This window comes from Nannobrachium achirus, assembly GCF_963921795.1.
Source record: "Nannobrachium achirus genome assembly, chromosome: 19".
Lineage (NCBI taxonomy): Eukaryota > Metazoa > Chordata > Actinopteri > Myctophiformes > Myctophidae > Nannobrachium > Nannobrachium achirus.
Genome location: NC_137826.1, coordinates 45650654 through 45675702, shown reverse-complemented (window position 1 = coordinate 45675702; position 25049 = coordinate 45650654). Strand labels below are relative to the sequence as shown.

Here is a 25049-nt window from a genome sequence, read left to right as displayed (position 1 = left end):
GTGTGACAGTCTTGTATGATGAAGCAGGGCTTTTCTGACATTGCTGTTGTGTTTATACACAGTACGCTGTATATGCCCTTGATGTATTTTTATTCTCTCATTAGTATTACTCTTTCTGGAAACCTGGCGCTAACTATGCTGGGGTTCACTAGGGACGCTAGGGGTCATGTGGTTTAGAGTAGACCTCTTATCGTTCGGTTAAAAGGGCAAAACTCTCTCTCCACCACTTAACCACATCCCGCTGTGGGGGAGATGATTTGTGTTCTGTGTGTGTATGCGTGTGCGTGTGCTTGTTGCGTGTGCGTGTGTGTGTGTGCGTGTGTGTGTGTGTGTGTGTGTGTGTGTGTGTGTGTGTGTGTGTGTGCGTGTGTGCGTGTGTGCGTGTGTGTGTGTGTGTGTGTGTGTGTGTGTGTGTGTGTGTGTGTGCTATGCTAGGAGCAGTGGGCTGCACCCTAGGGTGCACTGGAGCAGCAGTTAGGGGTTCAGGGTCTCGTTTCAAGAGCACTTTGACACTAGGAGGAGACAGGAATGGGCCACTCGCTCTACCTCCTGAGCCACCTGTTGGTCAGGACCCCCAGGGGGGTCCCCACGTGATTTTTTGGGGGGTCTCCACCTTGTCAGGGTGGGGGGGGGGGGGGGTCCATGATTTTGGGCCTGAAAAGGTTGAGAACCACAGCTCGAGCCAAAGTAGCCAACACATGTGGCAAAATGATCTATTGTGTGTGTGTGTGTGTGTGTGTTTGTGTGTGTGTGTGTGTGTGTGTGTGTGTGTGTGTGTGTGTGTGTGTGTGTGTTTGCGTTTGCGTGAATACGCCATTTAGGTCATTGATGATCATGCTTAATGAGGAATTAATTGAAGGAGGTGCCTTTGCATGGGTTGTGTTTATGAATATTGTATGTGTTCATCTCCTGTTCCCGTTCAATCTGGCACTAAAAAGAGAATATACATTAGCAGAATATCTGAGCACAGTAAACGACCCAAAACTTAGGAAAGCCTTGACTAGGTACAGACTCAGTCTCAGATATAGACTATGCACCCACTGCTCACAAAATGTGGTAGAAACAGAGCTACATTTAATTTCCTAACCACCTACCCACTATACCAAGACATCAGAGACACTTCCCACAGATTACACACACCCGAAGTGAGTTTGAAAACATGACCAATGATGAAAAACTCCCATACCTACTGGGAGAAATACAATAATGCGCCAACACAGCAGCAAGATTTGTGAACTGTTGCGACAAAAGAAGGCTAGAAACACAACCACCCTAAGGACTACAAACTATGGATTGACATCTAGACCTACTGCACATACAGTATGAAACAGAGCTGCTACCTTTAAATGCATTTTGAGAAAAAATAATGCTGTACCCCCTCTAACTGTATATTATGTTCCCCATTTTCAACTGTTTTTATTTTATTTGTGACACTTGCTTTGGCAATGTAAACGTATGTTTTCTCATGCCAATAAAGCTCCTTTGAATTGAAATTGAAATTGCAAGGCAGAGGCAGACACATTCATACAGACATTTTGTAGCCTGCAGGCAGGCGGTTGCTCACCAGCATTTCAGGACCACAGACAGATCCTCTGCGGTTCTCTCCCAATACGGGAGGGGGCGCAATAATCACACTATAACAGCGCTGTTTGTATATGGAGCTACTTTATTCAATACGAAAGTGTAAAGACATTTTGCAATGGTGTGTGTGCATTATTATATAATCATGTGTATGATAAAATAGGATGAGAGAGAGAGGGGGGAGAGAGATACAGAGAGAGGGAGAGAGAGAGAGAGAGAGAGAGAGAGAGAGAGAGAGAGAGAGACCCTTGATTAAAGCGTGAATGGTGATCTTCCCGGTGTGAAGCGGCTTTTTAATCAGAAACATGGAGTCTCGGTCAGGTCGGTGTAGCGGCTCTCTTTGAAACAACAACCATGTGCCTTCATTCTGCTCTGCTCTGCCCTGCCTGGACATTAACTTGACAACAACACATCAGAGCCTTAATAAAATCTCATCTGGAGCCGAAAGTTAACTCTGGCAATAGGGTTAGGGTAGCCTGGAGAGCAGCGGTATTTAAGACCATTATCATCATCATCGGCCTACCTTTTAAATAACTAGACAAACGGAACGACGGTTAGGTCGCCCTCCGCTCCGCTCCGGACCAGCTGTCCTCCTCATCCTCCTCTCCTCTCCTCTCGCCGCGTCCTCCTGGTGGCTCTAATATCGGTTGCGGATTCGGACCGGCTCGCTGTACGTAGGCTACGGTGGTCCGTCGTCGTCGTGGTGGTCGGCTGCTCTTGCTCCGGACCGGACCGGGGACCCCCATGTCTCTGCCGCCGGCTGTCAGGAACCTCAAGTGTCTGTCGCCCGTCATGTGTCAGTGTAAGGTCATCTGCAGCAACCGAACCCTGTCGCTGATGTTCGGCTGCAAGGTAAGCAAGCAGCCGTAGCTGTAGCGTAGTGGAGCTGTTATGTTATGTTATGTTAGCAGCGGTGATGATCAGCCATCCGTCCGGACGTATGGTGGACACGGTATTTGCTACAACGTGTGCATGATTGATGATTTTGGTTCTTAAACAGGCTACAATTAGCCTTGGTTAAGATTGAACGCACGGAGCTTAATTGGCTACAATGTGCAGCCAATTAAGCTGTATCTTTCAATCAACCATATAAAGGCCGATTCCACAAATGCCTTCTAAATCAGTTGTTCTCTCACGATTTGTGCATGCATGTGCAAAAAATGTAATGAATGAATGAATGAATAAAAGCACATCTACAAGCTCGCAGCTTGTATAGGCTATATATTTTTGAAAAATCTAAAATGACACGTACTGCACTGCATGCTTTCCATGTGTAAAAAAAAAAGAAAAAAAAAAAAAAGCAGATCTACAAGCTCACAGGGTGTTATTCTTTTAGCCTTAAGTTATGTTCTCTGGGAGCTTGTAGATCTGCTATCTTTTTTTAATTTACTCTTGATCAATTTAGCCTATAAATACCCCCCAAGTGGTTTGAGAGAAAGGCCTCTCTGTTGTGAAGACTATATGCTGCCCATTATTGCATTAATCCTATTCATTCAGGAGCAGTGTAATTACTGTGAGTGTAGTTCAATAAATACAAAACAAATAGGCCTACTTTGACTTTCCTCTCCCCTTTAACACATCAGTGCTGATGATGATATATATACCTGGACGGAAGATGATGATGACGATAACAACAATGTTATATTCAGGCTCCCTAGATTTGCATACTGTAATGCCCTCCAGTTCCAATTTAGATCCGTGCATGGCTGATCTTTCACGCCGATAGCAGCCTAATGTTGGATGTCCTATTTCCGAAGGGGAATTACAGCTTCAATCAGTAACCTTTGGAAGCAGTCGCTTCCACATCAGAGATATTTGCCTTTATAAGTGTCGCAAAAAAAGAAGCTTTACTCTGTAGCTATCTATAGAGACAGTGAATGAATCATCTTAACAGTAATTTCTGTGTGCAGGGTAACCTATATACAGTAGACTCTAGTACCCATGACTCATGACCAGGGGTGTCACACCAAATTCTGGGCCCTGGGTACAAGGATTCACTGCGGGCCCCCCTTTGAATGTTAACTATTGAAAAATAGCAGATATACAAGCTCACAGCGCGGCACCAAGTGCCGCGCTGCGAGCTTGTAGATCTGCTATTTTTGAAAAATTGCACTCGGTGCCGCGCTGCGAGCTTGTATATCTGCTATTTTTCAATAGCTTAAGTTACTATGGCCCCTCCACCTGTTTGAACAGGGATCAAAGCATGCATTCTTATTTCCTACTATAGCACATTAGAAACCCTGCAAAGCAAATTTGCACATCAGATCTGACTGCGTTTTTGACCTTGGGAAATGCAGGGATATATTGCTCAGGGCCACTTTGGTATCATTCATCACCCAGAGAGACAGGGCTGTATGCCAAAAAAGCTCCAAGTCAGGCCTCATAAACCCTGGCCTCCTGCATAAACTGTGCTGTTTGTCTATCGATGGTTTTCTGTTCAAGGTCCACAGCCATGCAGAGTATCAGGTGGTTTGGTGTTTTTGAGCCCTGCAGAGCGTCGTACCGTCACCCCACTGGAGGAGGGAGTGGGTGGGTGGGGAATCTGGGGATAGGTATTACCATCTGCAGGTTGTGCCCAATTGACGCCTATTTGTTCCCATCGACTTTGTGCTGTAACATAAAGCATGGTGTGGGGTTTTTTTGGTCACTTTTCCTTTGCTATTTTTATGTTAAGATTTGAGATATTCTGTGGGCTTTTCTTGTCTTCATTTTGGATAGAATAGTGAAGGTAAGACAGGAAACACGGAGAGAGAGAGAGAGAGAGAGAGAGAGAGAGAGAGAGAGAGAGATGCAGGGAGTGACAAGCACTAAAGGTCGTTGGGAATCGTCAGGAATCAAGAATGTTACTGTTACTGAATAGAAAACAGGCTACTTACTTTTATTTTCAACATATTTACTTAAAAACAGGACTTTTGATGTCAGTATTTTCTATTCAAAATGTTGTTGTTGATAAAAGGGGGTACTTGGATTCATATAATCAGGAAAAGGGGGTACTGAAGCCCAAAAAGTTTAAGAACCACTGAGGTAGACTGTCATATTCTCTTGTGAGACTGTATGACCATATGTTTTATCCAACAAACCAGATTGATGATCATTCAGTGTCAGAATGACCATCACATGATGTACCAATAGTAACATCCCTCCTTCCTCAGAGACTGTTTGCTGTCTCTTCAATTGATTGATTGATTGATTGATTGATTGATTGATTGATTGATTGAATACTCTATCAGCCAGAAATATAAACAGCACGAGGTACAGTCAGACATTAAGGCTAAAAGAATAACACAAATGTTTCCATTGTGGTCCGATCTATGTATTCCATACATCAACATAGTGTAACAAATAAACACAATAATAGGCTACATGTCATCAACAAATACAAAACATTATTATGTGCAAAAAAAAAACAAAAAAAAAAAAAAAACGGCAGCAGTGAATGACACCTCCTTTCGATGGAAATTTAGATTTACACATTTTACCTTCCCTTGTGGTCTCTTCCTGACAGGCCAGTTTTGAAAGAGACCAGTGAGTGATACACAATCCTTTAATGGATGATGTCAGTCCACGTTTTGGGTGGTGATCATTCAGTCTCAGATTGACCATCACACGCAGTGCCATGAACGCCCCCTCCCCTCCCCTCCCCCCCCCCCCCCCCCCCCCCCCCTTCCTCTGAGCCTGTCCTCTGTCTCTGGCCAAGACAACCCTGGTCGTACAGGAAGGCTACACTGTGCCAAACCACACTGACCAGGAGCAGGCACGAATACAATGCACACATAGACATCAAAGGAGGCCTGAGCCCCTGCCTTTTCACCTGTCTGTAAAAAGTGTCCTCGCCAGACCATGAATGTAGCTCTTACTAGTTTAAAAGAAATAAATGCCCCCTTTCCATGAACGCAGCATTGAAGAGCATCGCCTCTTCCAAACTCTCCTGAACTTGAATGCAGCATTTTATGTTGATAGAATTGCATCTCCATTATTGGCTTGAATCTTGATTATATGATTGATTGTCTATACTAGTCCTTGCCCGTTTGAACATATGTACTCCGAATCATGTGCAGTTTGGGGTATGGGTTGTGCACAGTATATGAGGGATTGAATGTAGGAGTCTCAGAAGGAGAACCCAGACGTATCAGTGATGTCACTCATCTCCAAATATGGGCACTGTTTCAGCATGTGGCTGTTACCATGGCGGGGACGCATGCACAGTACAGGCGGCAGTATCAGTGATGTCAGTTATCTCCAAATTTGGGCACTGACAGACATCGGACAGACAGACATTCGGTCCTTTATTAGTAAAATTATTATTAATATTGATTTTGATATATATTATTTTATATATTATTTGAGTGCGGCATCAACACACCGAAAATAGCCGAGCTTGGAGATTGTCTTTTTGTATTTTCAACAAAAAGTGCCCTTTTAGAAATGTCAGCCTCTGTGTCTCTAACATTCTCTGCACAACCATGACTAGGAGCAAAGGTCAGTACCAAAGTCCTGTCCTCACTACCACTACCCCTGGATCACAGAGTTAAGAAATCCCAAGGCAAATAGGCAAGTAGGCAAATCTTAGATCTCGTCATATACTGTAGGAACTGTGTTCCAAAAATGTCAACTATGTGACTGTGGTTATGATATTGAGTTACATTTGACATCTGTGTTTGAAAAAAGAAAAGAATGTCTTGGATAAATTAGTACTTTTTCACCATCAGTTGATACATGCTTCATATCCATATGAGTAACATCTCTGGGGTGCTCTTTTGTGGTGGTTTTCAAGGAGGGTAGGGACTATAGGGAGTTGCTCTTTTTGATGGCTGTTCGTAGAGCATTCCACATTTTGGTGGTATAAAAAGTAGAGTGAATTAATCCCTGTGTTTGTGCCGAATCTGGGGGGAACGAGATCAGTGGAGCTCCCTCTGGTGTTGTGCCCGTTTGGGTAAAACGTTCTGCCACGTGAGAGAGGAAAGTTCAACTTGTCTAGAAGTTGCTCCGGTTGTTGTTGTCATTGGCGTGACACAGCAAAAACACTTATACGCTTGGAGGAGGTGGATTTTGGGGCTTAATCGAAAAAACGTAATGCGCTAAAGGGCAATGGAAACACTAAGCGAATAGGTTTTGAATTAAAATGCATAGAACTCGCAGGAAGGGGTGCTGGGGGGCGGTCGCCTCTTGTACCAACACCGGCCGCCCCTGCTTATGTTCAAAGCAGTTATCCAAGTCTAAGCTCACAACAGTCGCATCCACAACGAGCTGTGAGCTTGTATATCAGCTGTTCTCGTGCGCGATGCCGTTGCGGGGGTGAAGTAGCCTATATACTGTACGTATGTGTGGAGCGTCTCTTGTTCTCTCTCTCTTATCTTATAGATGAAATCTATTCCAGCTGTGTCCACATTATCCCCGCCCGCAACAATAATTATTTAAACTTGGGTGCAAACTATGGCAGAAATGATTGGTGAATGAATACCAAATCCAACTTCATATCTTTCACAAACATGTGCGTGACACCGCGTGCCGAGCGCGTGGAAGTGAATAATGATGGTATATAAGACCTAGAACACACCACTGAGCTGCTGCTACATGCAGCCTGAGCTGGAGAGAGACCACCCAGACGGAACTAACTCCAGAGGCAAATATTTTTGTCAAATAAGGGGACAGACGTCAAGACAGGGATTATTATTAGCCCCGGAGGGTGGGCGGGGGCTGATGATTCCGCTCGATTTGCGGAGGATGATGCGATTCAGGATCTGGCTGATTTGGTTATTAATAATAAAATGATGATATTCTGCACACTAGTCATGCCTCCGATTCAATTTAACGAGGGCAAACCTTTTAAAGACTTCCAATATTTGCTCTTCTTTATCACTATACTGTATGTTCACGCTGAGTTCTTCTCAGCGTTGGTGGTGGCATGTTAAGTTTCTCTGAAGGATCACTTTATTGTCCGGTTAACAAATTTACACAAGGTGATTGGAATTTGTGCTATTACTCATACTGTATCTGTCACACACACACACACACACACACACACACACACACACACACACACACACACACACACACACACACACACACAATTCGTTTGAATTGTTATACTTATTATTATATATACTAGAAGCTCGGCCGCCCGAGCGTCTAGTCGGCGCCCTGGCCAACTCGGGAACAATGTAAATAGGGAATGAATGCCCCACCCTTTAATGCAAACCCCATTACACCTGTTGTCATAGGATCTGTTTTTAACCATCTGTTTGCGTGTGTCCATTTATGCCCATATATGGAGATCTGTCTGTCCACTTCCATTTTATGCCCATATATGGAGATCTATGTAGGACCTGTTATGACCATCTGTTTGCCTGTGTCCATCTATGCCCATATATGGAGTTATCTGTCTGTCTGTGTCCATTCTATGCCCATATATGGAAATCTCTGTAGGACCCGTATTGACCATCTGTTTGCCTGTGTCCATTTATACTCATATATGGAGATATCTGTATCTCTCTGCATCCATTTTATGCCCATATATGGAGATCTCTGTATCTGTTTGTCTGTGTCCCTTTATGCCCATTATGGAGATCTCTGTATCTGCCGGTTCCCCCTTTAATGCAAACCCCATTATACCTGTTGTCATAGGACCCGTTTTGACCATCTGTTTGCCTGTGTCCATTTATGCCCATTGACTCATGTGGTGTACGTGATGTCAGAGCCTTTTATGAAGTGTTTGCCTGTGTCCATGTATGCCCATATATGGAGTTATCTGTCTGTCTGCGTCCATTTTATGCCCATATATGGAGATCTCTGTAGGACCCGTATTGACCATCTGTTTGCCTGTGTCCATTTATGCTCATATATGGAGATATCTGTATCTGTCTGTCTGCATCCATTTTATGCCCATATATGGAGATCTCTATATCTGTTTGTCTATCAGTACTATGATGTCAGACAGACATTCGGTAAATAGATAGTTAGACTAGTCCTGTGCCCGGGGGTGTGCACAGTATATGAGGGATTGAATGTCCCTGAGGAGTATCAGAGGTAATGTTGGAGAACCCAAACCGTTGCCCGTTGGGCAAAATAGTCACCATTGACAACCAGTTGTGCAATACCCATTGTATCTGTCTGTCTGTCTGTCTGTCTGTGTCCATTTCATGCCCATACATGGAGATCTCTGTCTGACACACACACACACACACACACACCTAGCCCTCATACATTTGCCACCAAAAAAAAAAAAAATGTTAGTTAAACGAAAGAAATCACACCCAGTGTGAAGTGAGCGGTGCTATTTATGAGTTAATTTCATGAAGCTCCCTGCAAAGCTTGGCCAATGTGACCCTGGGCATACAGACACCGATTGACCTATCGCAGTCCAGCAAACCAACAAACAGACAAAGCCAGATGTAGGAGCGGTTAGCACTGCTCAAAAAAACGCGTTCACAAAAGAAAGGAAGAACAACTCTTGACTTGAACCGTAGGTTGTGCAATCAAATGTTTTAGTGCTCAAATCAATGTTATCAGTCAGATTTTGCATATTCCATTTCAAAGTTGGCAGGACTCGCATGTGGAGGGACCTCGCATTTGGGGGGGCCTCACTGCACCTTCAAAAGTGTTTCACATATTATAGTAGGGTCTCAACCTGAGGTTCTGTGACCATCCTCTGGGAAGGATGGTTTGATGATTGGTTTGACCTGACCTCTATGGACACTTAATAAAAGATTTAGCCCCCAGGTCCCTCGCAGAAATGCCAGCAAAATGTTTGACAGCTAGGGTAATTTTCAGTCTCATTCACTTACAATACACTACACTATAAAGGCAAAAATAACTCCCAAAAAATCTGCTTTAAGTGGGATGTGAGGGGTAAAAATAGGGGTGTTTAATTATTCTGAATCCATTGGAAGCTTTTGTTTTGCATGAAAAACATTCCTTGGACTAAGAACGGCTAACAAATCTATGGTTTAGTGATGAGTCATCAATTTTCACAGTCTTTTGGGGTCCATTCCTTGGGCTTTTGGGGCCCAAGGAATGTTTTCATGCAAAACAAATGCTTCCAATGGATTCAGAATAATTAAACACCCCTATTTTGACCCCTCACATCCCACTTAAAGCAGATTTTTTGGGAGTTCTTTTTGCCTTTATAGTGTAGTGTATAGTAAGTGAATGAGACTGAAAATTACCCTAGCTGTCAAACATTTTGCTGGCATTTCTGCGAGGGACCTGGGGGCTAAATCTTTTATAAAGGGTCCATAGAGGTCAAATCAATCATCAAACCATCCTTCCCAGAGGATGGTCACAGAACCTCAGGTTGAGACCCTACTATTAGTGTGGTTGCCAGTAGGGAAACAACACTACCACACCATGGCGTAAACATAGCCGATCAGGGAGCAGCAAAAAAATCAAACATAGCATAAACATAGCCAATCAGGAAGCAGCATTCTCCATGATGTCACCATTATATAGAGTAAGTCTGATTCTGATTGGTGTAGTTAGTGTAGTTGAGTTCTATGGGGGGGTGGTGATGTTCTGGCAATAAATATGCAACCACACTTGCAATTTCCAATTGCATCTTTTCTAGTTATACAGCTGCCCCAGCTGTCGCACAAACTACTTCCCCGCAGCTACTTCCTCGTGTCTGACGGCTGCAGCCCACGACTGACTCAGCCCTGGATAGTCAACCCCGCCCTGGTGGAGATCTTCCCTCTGTTGTTGTGCTTCCGGTGGCTGGAAGTACCTTTCTTAGTGTCCTCTGTGGACCCACTGCGTTCCTTTCCTGCCATGGCCCCCATTTCCCACCTGATGTTTTGTGGGAGTCCAGACTGCTTCAGACCGTGCTGAATGACCGCTTGCTTGCCTAAGGTCTTCAGACTAGGACTTAGGTCTAAGACATACAGGTCATCCAATGATCTTTGATCATATATCCCAAATAGGTTTGTAGGTTGTGTGCTTGGATGTCCTCCAAAGAGAATGACAGCATCTCCCACCGTGCAACAGCACATGTCGTAATTACTTGGACCTTCCCCCATGGACCTAGCCTTCTTCCAGGAGAACATCTCTGGATTGAACTTCCAGATGCATCTGGACTTTACCCCCATTTTGCCAAATATGTACAGCTCTCCGTTGTAGGCAAAGGCTGAATGGTCCATCCTCTGTAGATTGGTATACAGTATGGAAGGCGTATTCAGCCAGAAGTTGGTCTCTGTGTCAAACACTCGGACTCTGTTTCCGCCTGTGTTTCCCCCTACCACAAACATTTTGGTCCCGATGGCGGTGGCAGAGTGCCAGGATGAAGCATCCGGCAGAGTTCCCCGGGGGATAATTACAGTCCAGACCATCGTGCTGGTGTCCAACTTGTAGATGTTGTTGTCGTAGCCTTCTCCCCCATAGATGTACATGACCTTCCCGATGGCACAGGCCGAGTGGCCGCCCCTCAACTTTGGAACCGTCCCAGAAACCTCAGGCTTGAACCACCTGTGGGAGCGGACATCAAACGTGCGTAGGTTGTTCTTGTAAACATATGCAGAACATTTTGTCGGAGAATTCTCTATGGGTCCATCTATGAATCCTTCGCAGATGTAGACTAGGTCTTCTATCAGCACAGCGTTGTGACGGTACCGCCCGGTGGGAAACTCACTGCGACCTTTTCTTTTCACCACCGGGGGCAACACGGTCCAGCGCCAAGTGACCGTATTGAAGATCTTCACAGGGATCTGGTCCACGGTGAACAGAGAGGAGCCTCCGAAGGCGTAGACGTCTTTCCCCACCAATACCACAGCGACACCTTGGGACCTGTTCCTCAGGGCTATGGCACCTGAAGGGAGCTTCTGGTGCACTGTCCAGTGCAGCATGTCACAAAGCAGCTCTAAGGCAGATCACAGTAGATCAGTAAAGCATTCATCTGTAAGGGAATGGAACTTAATTGTGAGCTAGCACTTATAATGGTACAGCGGCACGAATATCAAGCGATGTCTGGCCAATCCGTGAAGTCTGTGCGTTGGTTTGACCAATCAGCTAAGTCAGTGATTCTCAACTCGCAACTGTCAAAGCCGGTCAAAGATAGATAGCCGATGTTGTCATCAAAACTCAGATTTTGGTGAAGTCAGAAAATATGCCCGTCTATGCCCATCTGATTGGCTACAGGCATAGAAGGCCCGTCTTGTGCATTATGCTTTCCCCGATATTATGACGTCACCCTTTCCCCTCTCTGATTGGCTATGGGCCCATGATCCATAGCCTGTGATTGGCTACGGGCATTAACACAGACACACACACAGACAGACATACATAGATTTATATGGCCTGTATGGCCTACTTATGCGCCTGCAGAGCGCTCCTTGTAATTTATATCAGGCCGCACTTGTTGATGCTGGTCCCTCATTGGCTATTGATGATGGTGACATCATCACTCAGTTGATTACATCACTGTGTTATTTCAAGGGTTTTCCAATTGGATGACATCACCCTGTTTTTTTCAAGGGTTTTCCCATTGGATGATGTAACGCAGACAGACATAGATTTGGCTTATTTATTAGCCACATTTACTATCAAAACCTCCACCGGCTGTCTGTCCGTCCGTCTGTCAGTCAGTCTGTCTGTCTGTCACATCACGTCACGTCACACTTTTGCCCTACTCATATCTCCACCATCGTTGCCCCTATCCATGTGAAATTGTCCACACACAACCTTCAGGACCTCCACGGACCCCCAGGGACCCCCAGGGACCCTCTGCCACCGCCACCAAATAGTGCAAAAATGACCAAATCAACACCCCAACTGGGCTGCTCACGGGGAATTCCCGGGGACCACCGACTTGAGTTGATTAAGAGTCCTTCACCTTAAAGGAGCTATAGTCAACTTTTTCTTGTAAAACGGATGCTAAAATAAAAATAATGTTTCGAAAATATTTTATAAAGAAATAAGCTTCATATATGTGTTTCTATTCAAAAATGACCACAAAAAGCATAAAATAATGATAAAATAATCATTTTGGCCATTCTCAGACTGACCCTTTGTAGGGCCGACACTTTGTTTACATCCTAGTAAACAAAGTGTCGGCCCTACAATGAAAAAGTTGACTATAGCTCCTTTAATTGATTTAACTTAGCCCCGGCCCCTCCTCTGATTGGCCCAAACTTTATTTGGCTTTACTCATCAACCATTTGTCGTACACACTTGTGGGTGGTGTCAATTAACTTCATTAACAGTCCTTCACCTTAATTGGTTTAACTTTGCCCAGCCCCCTCCTCTGATTGTCCGAAACTTTATTTGGCTTAAAGGCAAGCCCCTATTTAGCTTCCAGAGCCCCCAATAAGTGAGGGGCACTCTGATAAAGAGGTCTTAAAGACCGTGTCTGTAGGAGTGTGTCAGTCAGATTTCTTGTAAACCTTTAGTCATCTTGCGTTGGCTCATACTGTATGTTGTTTTATGTATTTTATTTGGCTACTAATTTATTCATTCTGTTTGGTTTGACGTCCTTTCTTTTAGACTGTTCCTCAGATTTCTATGCAGCAAACACACGCACGCACGCACGCACGCACGCACGCACGCACGCACGCACGCACGCACGCACACACACACACACACACACACACACACACACACACACACATACACACACACACACACACACACACACACACACACACACACACACACACACACAGACACACACACACACCCTGAGAGGAGTGAAAGATGCATTGCCTCGCTGCTCCCAGACACTGAAGATCAAATGAAAGCCTACTGTAGACACAGACTCTATATGGAATATACAGTAACATCCCATAGAACATGGCACGTCTCTTTGTTCGTTTTTTTGTGGCTCATGGCAGCTGATTGGCTGCTGTTGTTGGTGAAGTTATTCTATCAGCTGGTCTGATGCTTCATTGTCATTGGTTGGGGGGACTTTAATTCGCGACGTAACTTGAGAAGTTGGGCCTTATTGATACTGTACATACTGTGTGCCAGACGTGTTGTGCACCCAAAAAAGCAGATCTACAAGCTGAAGCTGTGAGCTTGTAGATGGCTACTGTCATGGAATTCTGGATCGATCAGTAATTGATGAGGCAAATAGGAGTCAGAGACGAGCTGAACAATAACAGACCATAATTATATAGTAGCTGTTACAAGGACAACCTGAACCAAATGACGGTCTTGACAAAAAACAAATAGCTATCAGTCCTAGTTGAGACATCTTAGCTGCTAAAGGCTCCCATCATGTCACCTCATAATGTATTAGATATGTACCATAAGTGATGGTAAAATATAAGGGTTAGATATAAACAAACATTAAAAACTATAGTATAAATACATCATTCTTCCTCACTATTTTCGAAGAGTTGCCAGACAAGCAGCTTGTCCCTCCACAGAGTCTATCACACCTTATGCTCTTATATCTCTCAGATTGTGTTTGTTTACTTTATATATACCTTTCCTGTCTCTTCCTCTTAATCCCCAGTAGCAGCACTATGATGTGTCCGTACTGTACTCTCTGTACAATGCTTCTGTTAGGTATTCATGATCATTCATTATTGTGTTGTGCTCAAGGCTACCACAGTGCCCATGCATGCATAACGCATCCTTTATACTTATAGTAATACGATATGGTCGGTCAGCCTGTTCATCGTCATCGTGATTTATTTAACCAAGTAAAAGACAAAACAATAAACACATTGCAATACAAAACAAACAGACAAATTTAACAATCAGCAAACAGCTCTTTTAAGGGGGTCAGTCCGTTTTGTGATTTGTTCCCACAGATTTGGTTTTTGGTTTGTTTTTTTCTTAATGTACTCTGTGGACCCACTTTGTTCCTTTCCTGCCATGGACCCCATTTCCCACCTGATGTTTTGTGGGAGTCCAGACTGCTTCAGACCGTGCTGAATTACCGCTTGCTTGCATAAGGTCTTCAGACTAGGACTTAAGTCTAAGACGTACAGGTCATCCAATGATCTTTGGTCATATTTCCCAAATAGGTTTGTAAGTTGTGTGCTTGGATGTCCTCCAAAGAGAATGACAGCATCACCCACCGTGCAACAGCACATGTCGTTATTACTTCCCCCATAGACCTAACCTTCTTCCAGGAGAACATCTCTGGATTGAACTTCCAGATGCATCTGGACTTTACCCCCATTTTGCCAAATATGTACAGCTCTCCGTTGTAGGCAAAGGCTGAATGGTCCATCCTCTGTAGTTCGGTATGCGGTGCGGAAGGCGTCCTCAGCCAGAAGTTGGTCTCTGTGTCAAACACTCGAACTCTGCCTTGTGTGTGCTGTGAGTGCTGAGTACTTCTGAGGAATATGTTTCCGCCTGTGTTTCCCCCTACCACAAACATTTTGTTCCCGATGGCGGTGGCAGAGTGCCAGGATGAAGCATCCGGCAGAGTTCCCCGGGGGATAATTACAGTCCAGACCATCGTGCTTGTGTCCAACTTGTAGATGTTGTTGTCGTAGCCTTCTCCCCCATAGATGTACATGACCTTCCCGATGGCACAGGCCGAGTGGCCGCCCCTCAACTTTGGAACCGTCCCAGAAACCTCGGGCTTGAACCACCTGTGGGAGCGGACATCAAACATGTGCAGCTTGTTCTTGTAAACGTATGCATAACTTTTTGTCGGAGAATTCTCTATGAGTCCATCTATGAATCCTTCGCAGATGTAGACTAGGTCTTCTATCAGCACGGCGTTGTGGCTGTACCGCCCGGAGGGACACTCACTGGGACCTTTTCTATTCGCCACCGGGGGCACTGTGGTCCAGCGCCAAGTGACCGTATTGAAGATCTTCACAGGGATCTGGTCCACGGTGAACAGAGAGGAGCCTCCGAAGGCGTAGACGTCTTTACCCACCGATACCACAGCGACACCTTGGGACCTGTGCCGCAGGGCTATGGCACCTGAAGGGAGCTTCTGGTGCACTGTCCAGTGCAGCATGTCACAAAGCAGTTCTTAAGTGCACAGCTCACAGTGGATCAGTGAAGTGTTCATCTGTAAGGGAATGGAACGTCAGCACTTATAATGGTACAGCGGCACGAATGTCAAGCGATGTCTGGCCAATCCGTGAAGTCTGTGCGTTGGTTTGACCAATCAGCTAAGTGAGTGATTCTTAACTCACAACTTTCAAAGCCAAAGCATGCAGCCTGAGCTGGCGACAGACCACCCAGACGGAACTAACTCCAGAGGCAAATATTTTTGTCAAATAAGGGGACAGGCGTCAAGACAGGGATTATTATTAGCCCCGGGGGGTGAGGGGGGCTGATGATTACGCTCGATTTGCGGAGGATGATACGACACACACACACGTTTGGATTGTTATACTTATTATTATATAATATACTAGACCAGTGCCTGTCGGGCAGAATAGTCACCATTGACGTTCAGTTGTGTGCTACCCATTGTATCCGTCTGTGTCCCTTTCATGCCCATACATTATATGGAGATCTCTCATCTCTGTCAGTCTGGCTCTTTTATTCCCATATATGGTGTTCCGTGTCCAGGCCAGTCTGTGACATCAGTACTATGACGTCAGACAGACATTCGGAAAATTAATAGTTAGACTAGTCCTGTGCCTGGGATTGTGCACAGTATATGAGTGCACAGTATATGAGGGATTGAATGTCCCTGAGGAGTGTCAGAAGTAATGTTGGAGAACCCAGACCGGTGCCCGTTGGGCAGAATAGTCACCATTGACAACCAGTTGTGCAATACCCGTTGTATCTTTCTGTCTGTCTGTGTCTATTTCATGCCCATACATGGAGATCTCTGTCTGACACACACACACAGAGTCACACCTAGCCCCCATACATTTGCCGCCAAAAATACAAAAAAGATGTTAGGTAAACAAAATAAACCACACCCAGTGTGAAGTGAGCGGTGCTATTTATGAGTTAATTTCATGAAGTTCCCCGCAAAACTTGGCCAATGTGACCCTGGGCATACAGACACCGATTGACCAATCACAGTCCAGCAAACCAACAAACAGACAAAGCCAGATGTAGGAGCGGTTAGCACTGCTCAAAAAAACGCGTTCACAAAAGAAAGGAAGAACAACTCTTGACTTGAACCGTAGGCTGTGCAATCAAATGTTTTAGTGATCAAATCAATGTTATCAGTCGGATTTTGCATATTCCATTCCAAAGTTGGCAGGACTCGCATGTGGGGGGACCTCGCATTTGGGGGGGGCCTCACTGCACCTTCAAAAGTGTTTCACATATTAGTGTGGTTGCCAGGAGGCCAACCACACTATTGTTCTAGACAGGAACAAACTACTTCCCCGCAGCTTCCTCGTGTCTGACGGCTGCAGTCCACGACTGACTCAGCCCTGGATAGTCAACCCCGTCATGGTGGAGATCTTCCCACTGTTGTTGTGCTTCCGGTGGCTGGAAGTACTTTTCTTAGTGTCCTCTGTGGACCCACTTTGTTCCTTTCCTGCCATGGCCCCCATTTCCCACCTGATGTTGTGTGGGAGTCCAGACTGCTTCAGACCGTGCTGAATGACCGCTAGCTTGCATAAGGCCTTCAGACTAGGACTTAAGTCTAAGACGTACAGGTCATCCAATGATCTTTGGTCATATATCCCCAATAGCTGTGTGTATGGATGTCCTCCAAAGAGAATGACTGCATCTCCCACCGTGCAACAGCACATGTCGTAATTACTTGGACCTTCCCCCATGGACCTAACCTTCTTCCAGGAGAACATCTCTGGATTGAACTTCCAGATGCATCTGGACTTTACCCCCATTTTGCCAAATATGTACAGCTCTCCGTTGTAGGCAAAGGCTGAATGGTCCATCTTCTGTGGATCGGTATGCAGTGCGGAAGGCGTATTCAGCCAGAAGTTGGTCTCTGTGTCAAACACTCGGACTCTGTTTCCTTCCCATGTGTTTCCCCCTACCACAAACATTTTGGTCCCGATTGCGGTGGCAGAGTGCCAGGATGTAGCATCCGGCAGAGTTCCCCGGGGGATAATTATTACAGTCCAGACCATCGTGCTGGTGTCCAACTTGTAGATGTTGTTGTCGTAGCCTTCTCCCCCATAGATGTACATGACCTTCTGAATGGCACAGGCCGAGTGGCCGCCCCTCAACTTTGGAACCGTCCCAGAAACCTCGGGCTTGAACCACCTGTGGGAGTGGACATCAAACGTGCGCAGCTTGTTCATGTAAACGTATGCACTTTTCTCTAATAATTCTTTTATGAATTCTTTGCTGAATCCTTCGCAGATGTAGACTAGGTCTTCTATCAGCACGGCGTTGTGGAGGTACCGCCCAGTGGGAAACTCACTGCGACCTTTTCTCTTTGCCACCGGGGGCAACACGGTCCAGCGCCCGGCGTTGTGGAGGTACCGCCCAGTGGGAAACTCACTGCGACCTTTTCTCTTTGCCACCGGGGGCAACGCGGTCCAGCGCCAAGTGACCGTATTGAGGATCTTCACAGGTATCAGGTCCATGTCCCAGGTCAGAGAGGAGCCTCCGAAGGCGTAGACGTCTTTCCCCACCGATACCACAGCGACACCTTGCCGCAGGGCTATGGCACCTGAAGGGAGCTTCTGGTGCACTTTCCAGTGCAGCATGTCACAAAGCAGTTCTAAGGCAGATCAAAGAAGATCAGTAAAGCATTCATCCGTAAGGGAATGGAACGTTAGCACTTATAATGGTACAGCGGCACGAATGTCAAGCGATGTCTGGCCAATCCGTGAAGTCTGTGCGTTGGTTTGACCAATCAGCTAAGTCAGTGATTCTTAACTCGCAACTTTCAAAGCCGGTCAAAGATAGACAGCCGATGATGTCATCGAAACTCAGATTTTGGTGAAGTCAGAATTAAGAGATAATAAATATACTAGAGGTTTGTGTGTCTGAAGATCAAATGAAAGCCTACTGTAGACACAGACTCTATATGGAATATACAGTAACATCCCATAGAATATGGCATTGAGAAGTTGGGCCCTACTGATACTGTACATACTGTGTGCCAGACGTGTTGTGCACCCAAAAAAAGCAGATCTACAAGCTGAAGCTGTGAGCTTGTAGATGGCTACTGTCATGGAATTCTGGATCGATCAGTAATTGATATGGCAAATAGGAGTCAGAGACAAGCTGAACAATAACAGACCATAGTTATACCGTAGCTGTTACAAGGACAAGCTGAACCATATGACGGTCTTGACAAAAAACAAATGGCTATCAGTCCTAGCTGAGACATATTAGCTGCTAAAGGCTCCCATCATGTCACCTCATAATGTATTAGATATATGTACTATAAATGATGGTAAAATATTCGGGTTAGATATAAACAAACATTAAAAACTATCGTATAAATAATGTATAATTCTTCCTCACTATTTTCAATGAGTTGCCAGACAGACAGCTTGTCCCTCCACAGAGTCTATCAAATATCTCAGATTGTGTTTGTTTACTTTATGTATACCTTTCCTGTCTCTTCCTCTTAATCCCCAGTAGCAGCACTATGATGTGTCCGTACTGTACTCTCTGTACAATGCTTCTGTTAGGTATTCATGATCATTCATTATTGTGTTGTGCTCAAGGCTACCACAGTGCCCATGCATGCATAACCCATCCTTTCACATAGTAATACGACATGGTTGGTCAGCCTGTTTATCGTCGTTGTGTCCTTGATTTAGTTAACCAGGTAAAAGAGCAAACAATAAACAATTTGCAATTCAAACAGACACATTAAACTATCAGCATCACACAGTATACAACCAACAAACAGTTCTTTAAAGGGGGTCAGTCGGTTTTTTGATTTGTTCCCAAAGATTTGGTTAAAAAGCCAAGAGGCGGAAACAAAATCCTCTCTCACTTATGCAATGATTTACTGCCAGGATCATAGTTAAAAGGCTCTTTTTCAACATGCACTTGCTTTAGAGGTAGGGTAAGTGATATTGTTTGGTTAAAATAAGTGTTAAATACCTCTAGATTCTGTTAGTAGTAGGCTACTCATTGTACTACTCAGTAACAGTCTGAGTCTACTCTTATTAAACAGAAAATGCTTAGTTCAGGCCAGGATACCAATGTTATTCAATCAGGAGAGAGAACTCAGTCAGTCAGGATACAGATTAAACAAGTGGAATTGGAAGTAATGACACAAAAAATTAGCAGACAAAATGGAACTGGAACTACAAAAATGAAGCTGATAAATTGGCACCTGAACATGTATTTTCTTATTAAAGAGATAGAAAGATTCCTGTTAATGAACCAGCACTCTCAATACTATCAGAATGCATAAAAAAAATGTTTTAACCCAGAAATATAACTTTAACTTACCCTACTTTTAAGTTTGAGGTTGCATAACTAGGCCTGTATTTACAATACGGTAAAGGATAAACTTACTCTGACTATAAGGCGAAGCCTTGGCGAGGCTGCGGGGTTAGAGTGAAACTTAGTAACGTTGTTATGAATGATTTAAGACGCTTGGATCAATGGACCCTCCATCCAATAATGAGATCAATGGACATCCCATCCTAGGGGATTCTCTTCCTGGAGATCTTTACCGGAACAATGCAATGGAATGGCCACTAGGTCATCTGTGCTATTCTGAGGAACCCAAGGATATGCTGACTCTGTCACTCATTTCCAACGGTCAATAATAAGTGATAATGTACACTAAAGTGCTCGTTCATTTTCACGCTCCCAGAGTTAATGGCGAAAATAGCTTGTCTACAAGCTCACTAATTTAATGTATATATTGTTTGGTACACTGAAAATAGCTTGTCTACAAGCTCACTAATTTAATGTATATATTGTTTGGTACACTGCGCGGGTGGCTGGGAGTTGATTTCTGTCCATTGTTTCCGTCCACTGATTTGTTGTGTTGTCTCATTGTGAACACAAATATACCTTGTTTATTTATAAGGATCTAAAGCTTGTAGATCGGCTATATGTAGTATAAATTAAATAGCGGGGTCCGCTGGTATGGGACCCCTAGGGGGTCCTCATAGTTACTACAGACAAATCTTTGTGTGAGAGGATTATTTTTCCTTTTTTACATTAACCACTTGAACCCTAGCATCCTTATTCTCAGGACAACTTTAGATAAAAAGATCTACAAGCTCATGCCTTGCGATGCGTTGTGAGCTTGTAGTCGTCTGTTCTTGGCAGATGGTGTACAGGGGGAAAAAAAGAGCACACCAAGTACGGAGTGAAACAAGGTTAAGCTTACTTACTTACTCTGCAACACAATTTTATGCAATATGTTTCGGGGGTCCCTGCTTCATCTGTCTCTCAGCTAAGGTGTTCTTCCTTGGGCTGAATACCCCCGAATTAGACTTTTAAAGCTATACTATGGAAGTTGCTCAACTACTGGTCAGTAGCGGTATTGCCGCAAACCACCATGACCGCCTCCGCCTCGCCGATACTAATCTGTAGAGCCGTCTCCCGTCATTTTTAGACCAGGATTGGGGGAGATTCCTTCACCAGTGTAAACACTGTTGCTGACAGAAGCTACTTCCTGAAGAGATGGCGAGACACGCTGTGATTGGCCGGTAGTGTATGATCGGCGCTGTGATTGGCCAACGTATATACAACGTATAGGGATGATGAAGATGACGTAATTTTGCCGTGAAATCCGGTCCCCGGCCAGGATCATAGAAAACATATTTACAGAAGGCTTTAGGGGCTGAAATTAACGGAGTTGGGGTTCTAAAACTTTAACGATTTAATAGTTAGGACAATTTTAAGATTAGTTTTATTGGAAAAGTTACATAGTATGGCTTTAAGTTGACATTCAGGATGTTACATTGTTGACACTAGTCAAACCAGCTGTAGCTTCGCTCTGTTCTATTAAGAGGTATTTCCCAAGCGTTTGTTTGTGTATGGGGTGAGTTGGAGGCAATAGTTTATGGGTTTTCAAACTTCAAAATGTCCCTAGATGGATTGGACTGATCTTTTTATTGCTGCTTGTACTGTCTTCGTAATGAGCATTGAGACTCCACTGGTGTACTGTTGTGGTATGAACAGAGACCAGTGGATGTAAAGTAACAAAGTACATTTACTCAAGTAGCCTACTGTACACTTTTGAGGTATTTTTACTCTACTGGAGTATTTCCATTTGTCAGTACTTTTACTTCTACTCCACTACATCTCAGAGGCAAATATTGTACCTTTATTGCACTAGAACTATTTGAAAACTATAATAGTTATTTTGTAGATTTTGATTATTATTACACAACATATAGCCGATCAACATACACTATATTACCCACTTCAGTCCTACATTTCAGCCATTTGAAAATAGCCGATCTACAAGATTTGTATACAATTTATACATATCTTTGCTGTCGGGCCGAAACCTCCTAACTCCAAAAAAAAAAAGGAAAAAAAAATCTGGAAAATTAGCTAAGTGGAGTTAGGAGGTTTTGACCGAAGGGCTTTTTACTACTTTTCATTCGTTCAATATTATTTTAACCAACACACAGATGTAAAGGGTGTTCAATGGCACATATTTATGAAAAAAAAAGTGAGGGCCAATCGGGTGGAGTTAGCTGGTTTGGCAGAAAGTGTGGAGTTAGGAGGTTTTGTCCCAAGCACTTTTTATTTAAAAAATCTAAACCCTCAAAAATGGAGTTAGGAGGTTTTGGCCAGATAGTGACGATATGAAAACTTGTGAAATTACTTTCTGCATATATAATGATTACTCTCAGTCTCGATACGTTTGGTGCTTTAAGTACATTTTGATACCAATACTTTTGTTCATTTACTTAAGAACAGCATCAGAGTGAGTCATGGCTGGCCAGGCATTTAGAGATGCTCTTCTTGCCCATAAAGCCCTATCAGGAAGGGATTGGTTTCACCGGAGGTTCAGGTAATGTAATTCTTTCTGGCGTAATGGCAGCGCACATATCTACATAATCCGGTTAATGTGCTACAGTATAGGTCTTCAACATCTGTGGACCCCTCTAGGGGGTCCATAGATTTACTACAGGTTATTTTTCTTTCCTACATTAACCACTTGTACCCCAATATGGGGACCCATTCGGTAAAGAGGCAAAAAATATAGTTTTTACCTCTGGGGGAACCACCTCCTTCTAACTGCAACATTATTTATCGATCTACCTAATCCAGGGCGGTAAATACGTAAAACATCTGTGTTTATTTTCATCCTGTTTCCAATATCTGCTGCAATCTCTGTCCTCATAGCAGGCAGGAATTTAAAATCTTGCTGGTAGATGACAATTTTGCATTTCCAATGCAATCTGCGTTGTGATAATATCTCCTTTCGCATTGTAATCCATCCTTGACATAAAGTAACATTTTGGAGTCTTTAAGAAAAAAAAAATGTTAAAGGAGACAAAGTTTCATTTCCTGAATAGTCAGTATAATTGTAAACGTGGGTTGACTTAAAGCGGACAGATGCTCGGTGCGTTCCTGGTGTGTAACAGCTCCCCTCCAGGTGTGCGGCAGCATCGCAGGCCTGCTGGGTATAATTTCACACCACTCTCCAGCCGTTGATTACATGCATTTACACAAGCTGTTGGTCTTGTTTGTACACAAGGCTCAAACGCACTGCGATGGAGTTGATGAGCTGCAGTGTTCAGGGTGTATTGATCAGACAACAACACGCACTGGCTTATTATGAAGAGGTGAACTAAACTATGCGCTCCAGACACAAGACTAATTCAGCGTAGCTTCATGTAGACACGGACGGGCAGAAAGTTACATGTTATCCCCATACCCCCCACCTTCATTTGCTAATAAGTTAGTTAATTCATATTCCCACAAATGCAGTCTGTTCATTCTCATTCGCTACAAGCTAACTCGCAGACGCCCTCTTACCCACAGTGCATCTCAGGCGGTTCATTTAAGCAGTCCTCTAGTCCAGGGGTTCCCAAACGTTTTTGTCTCAGGGCACCCCATGAATATTTTTTTAATCCGAGGCACCCCTACATTATAATTTTCACTCCCAGCACCTTATATTTATAGCATATCGTCGTTGTCGGGTGGAAACCTTGTATGTCCAAAACCGTTCGTTTTGTATTTATCATCTATAAAATGTACTAAACTAGTGAAAACAGCTGATCTACAAGCACAGTGTGCTTGTGCACAGTGTCACTAGTTTTGTGCGACAGTCTTGTATGATGAAGCAGGGCTTTGCTTTACCAAAAGATGTAGACATTTGAAACTTGGAGATACGAGGTTTCTGCCCCGGGGGGGGGGGGGGGGGGTTGTGATCAGATTCTGTATCGTGGGTCAAGCAAGTAATCTATTATCACACCAGCGCCAACCTGCCAAACTAAATGCAATATCATTGTCAAAAAATGATAAATGGTTATTCCTGAATAGATGGTTAATAGTTATTTATGAGCTGAAGTGTCTAAATGAAGTAACAGAATTGATTCTACATTATCGTTGCTGTCATCTGGTAACCTCCCATCTCTATTTTGTAACTTATTATTTTCGTAAATTAACGCCATGCTTGATCACACTGCAGTGTCACACAAAAGCATCAAACGCAGCAGATATGCAAGCTCGAAACGTGGTGCGAAGCCACGTATTTTGAGCTTGTAGATCTGCTACTTTTGCTACTTTTGAATTTGATCGATTCACTGCAAAAATGTACGCATGTAAAACGAGGCAAAAAATATCCTGGTTTTACCGCGACACACACGGCCAACAATTCAGTATTGATTCTCTCTTATTTAACATTTGCAAAAGTGTGTGTGTCATCAGCATTCAGCAACCATGGTGCATTGTGAATGTATGGAGTGTAATCAAGGATTACCAACGGATTAAACTGTCTAGTGGTTGTTAGGTGTGACATGGGCAGTGTTGTTTCACATTATGTCACAAGGGAATGGATTTGAGACGCCTGAAATACCTTAATAAAGGACAAACTTTGAAGGACAATTCTTTTCATGGTTTCAGGTTTATTTGTTTCACGGTTCCAATCCCATTCCATTCCAAAAAATAAAAAAATAATTCTTTGCCACGGTGACATAATTGACTTTAAACCCACAGTGGCAGGTTGCTACTGTATTTCGTGCTCCCATAGTACTGCAGAACACATTAGATTTGAGAACACTATATTAGTTGGGGCGTTATGGAGCTGTGAAGGAGGTCCCCACCAGGCCTGAGCCACACTGGGACTGTCCAAAGTTTACTTAAACCACTATAGCATTCTGGGGGGAAATAGCTGCTCTGGAGCTTGTAGATCGGCTCTATTTTCGGCAAAAGATATTTAGTGTAGAGCAAAACACAAGAGGGGGGCCTTGTATTGAGCCCTTGGGAATCTGGTAAAAAAAGCTGATAACTGTAAAGGGCTGTGTCTTATGCAGGGACGTGCTGGGCCCCTGATTCAGCCCGGGAAAAAAGAGTTGGAGAGGCCCTCATTGCGTGCTATTGCCATTTCAGATCATGACAAGTGACAAGCCAGTGGGCCAATTACATGAATTAGGCCTATATTTCGCTGTTGTTGGGTGGAAACCTTGTATGTCCAAAACCGTTTAAAAAATGATTTAAACTAGTGAAAACAGCCG

The 25049-nt window shown here is 44.0% G+C and overlaps 1 protein-coding gene across 1 annotated transcript in view; it reads left to right on the top strand.

The window, feature by feature from the left end:
• Window positions 1-2325: 2325 nt before the first annotated feature.
• LOC308304866 (disks large homolog 4-like) overlaps window positions 2326-25049 on the top strand; it is a gene marked incomplete at both ends in the record, with an annotated part of 136146 nt that continues 113422 nt past the window's right edge. The window contains one exon of the mRNA XM_080749494.1: window positions 2326-2433. Within this exon, the coding sequence (XP_080605620.1) occupies window positions 2326-2433 (108 nt within the window). The remainder of the gene's footprint in view (window positions 2434-25049) is intronic.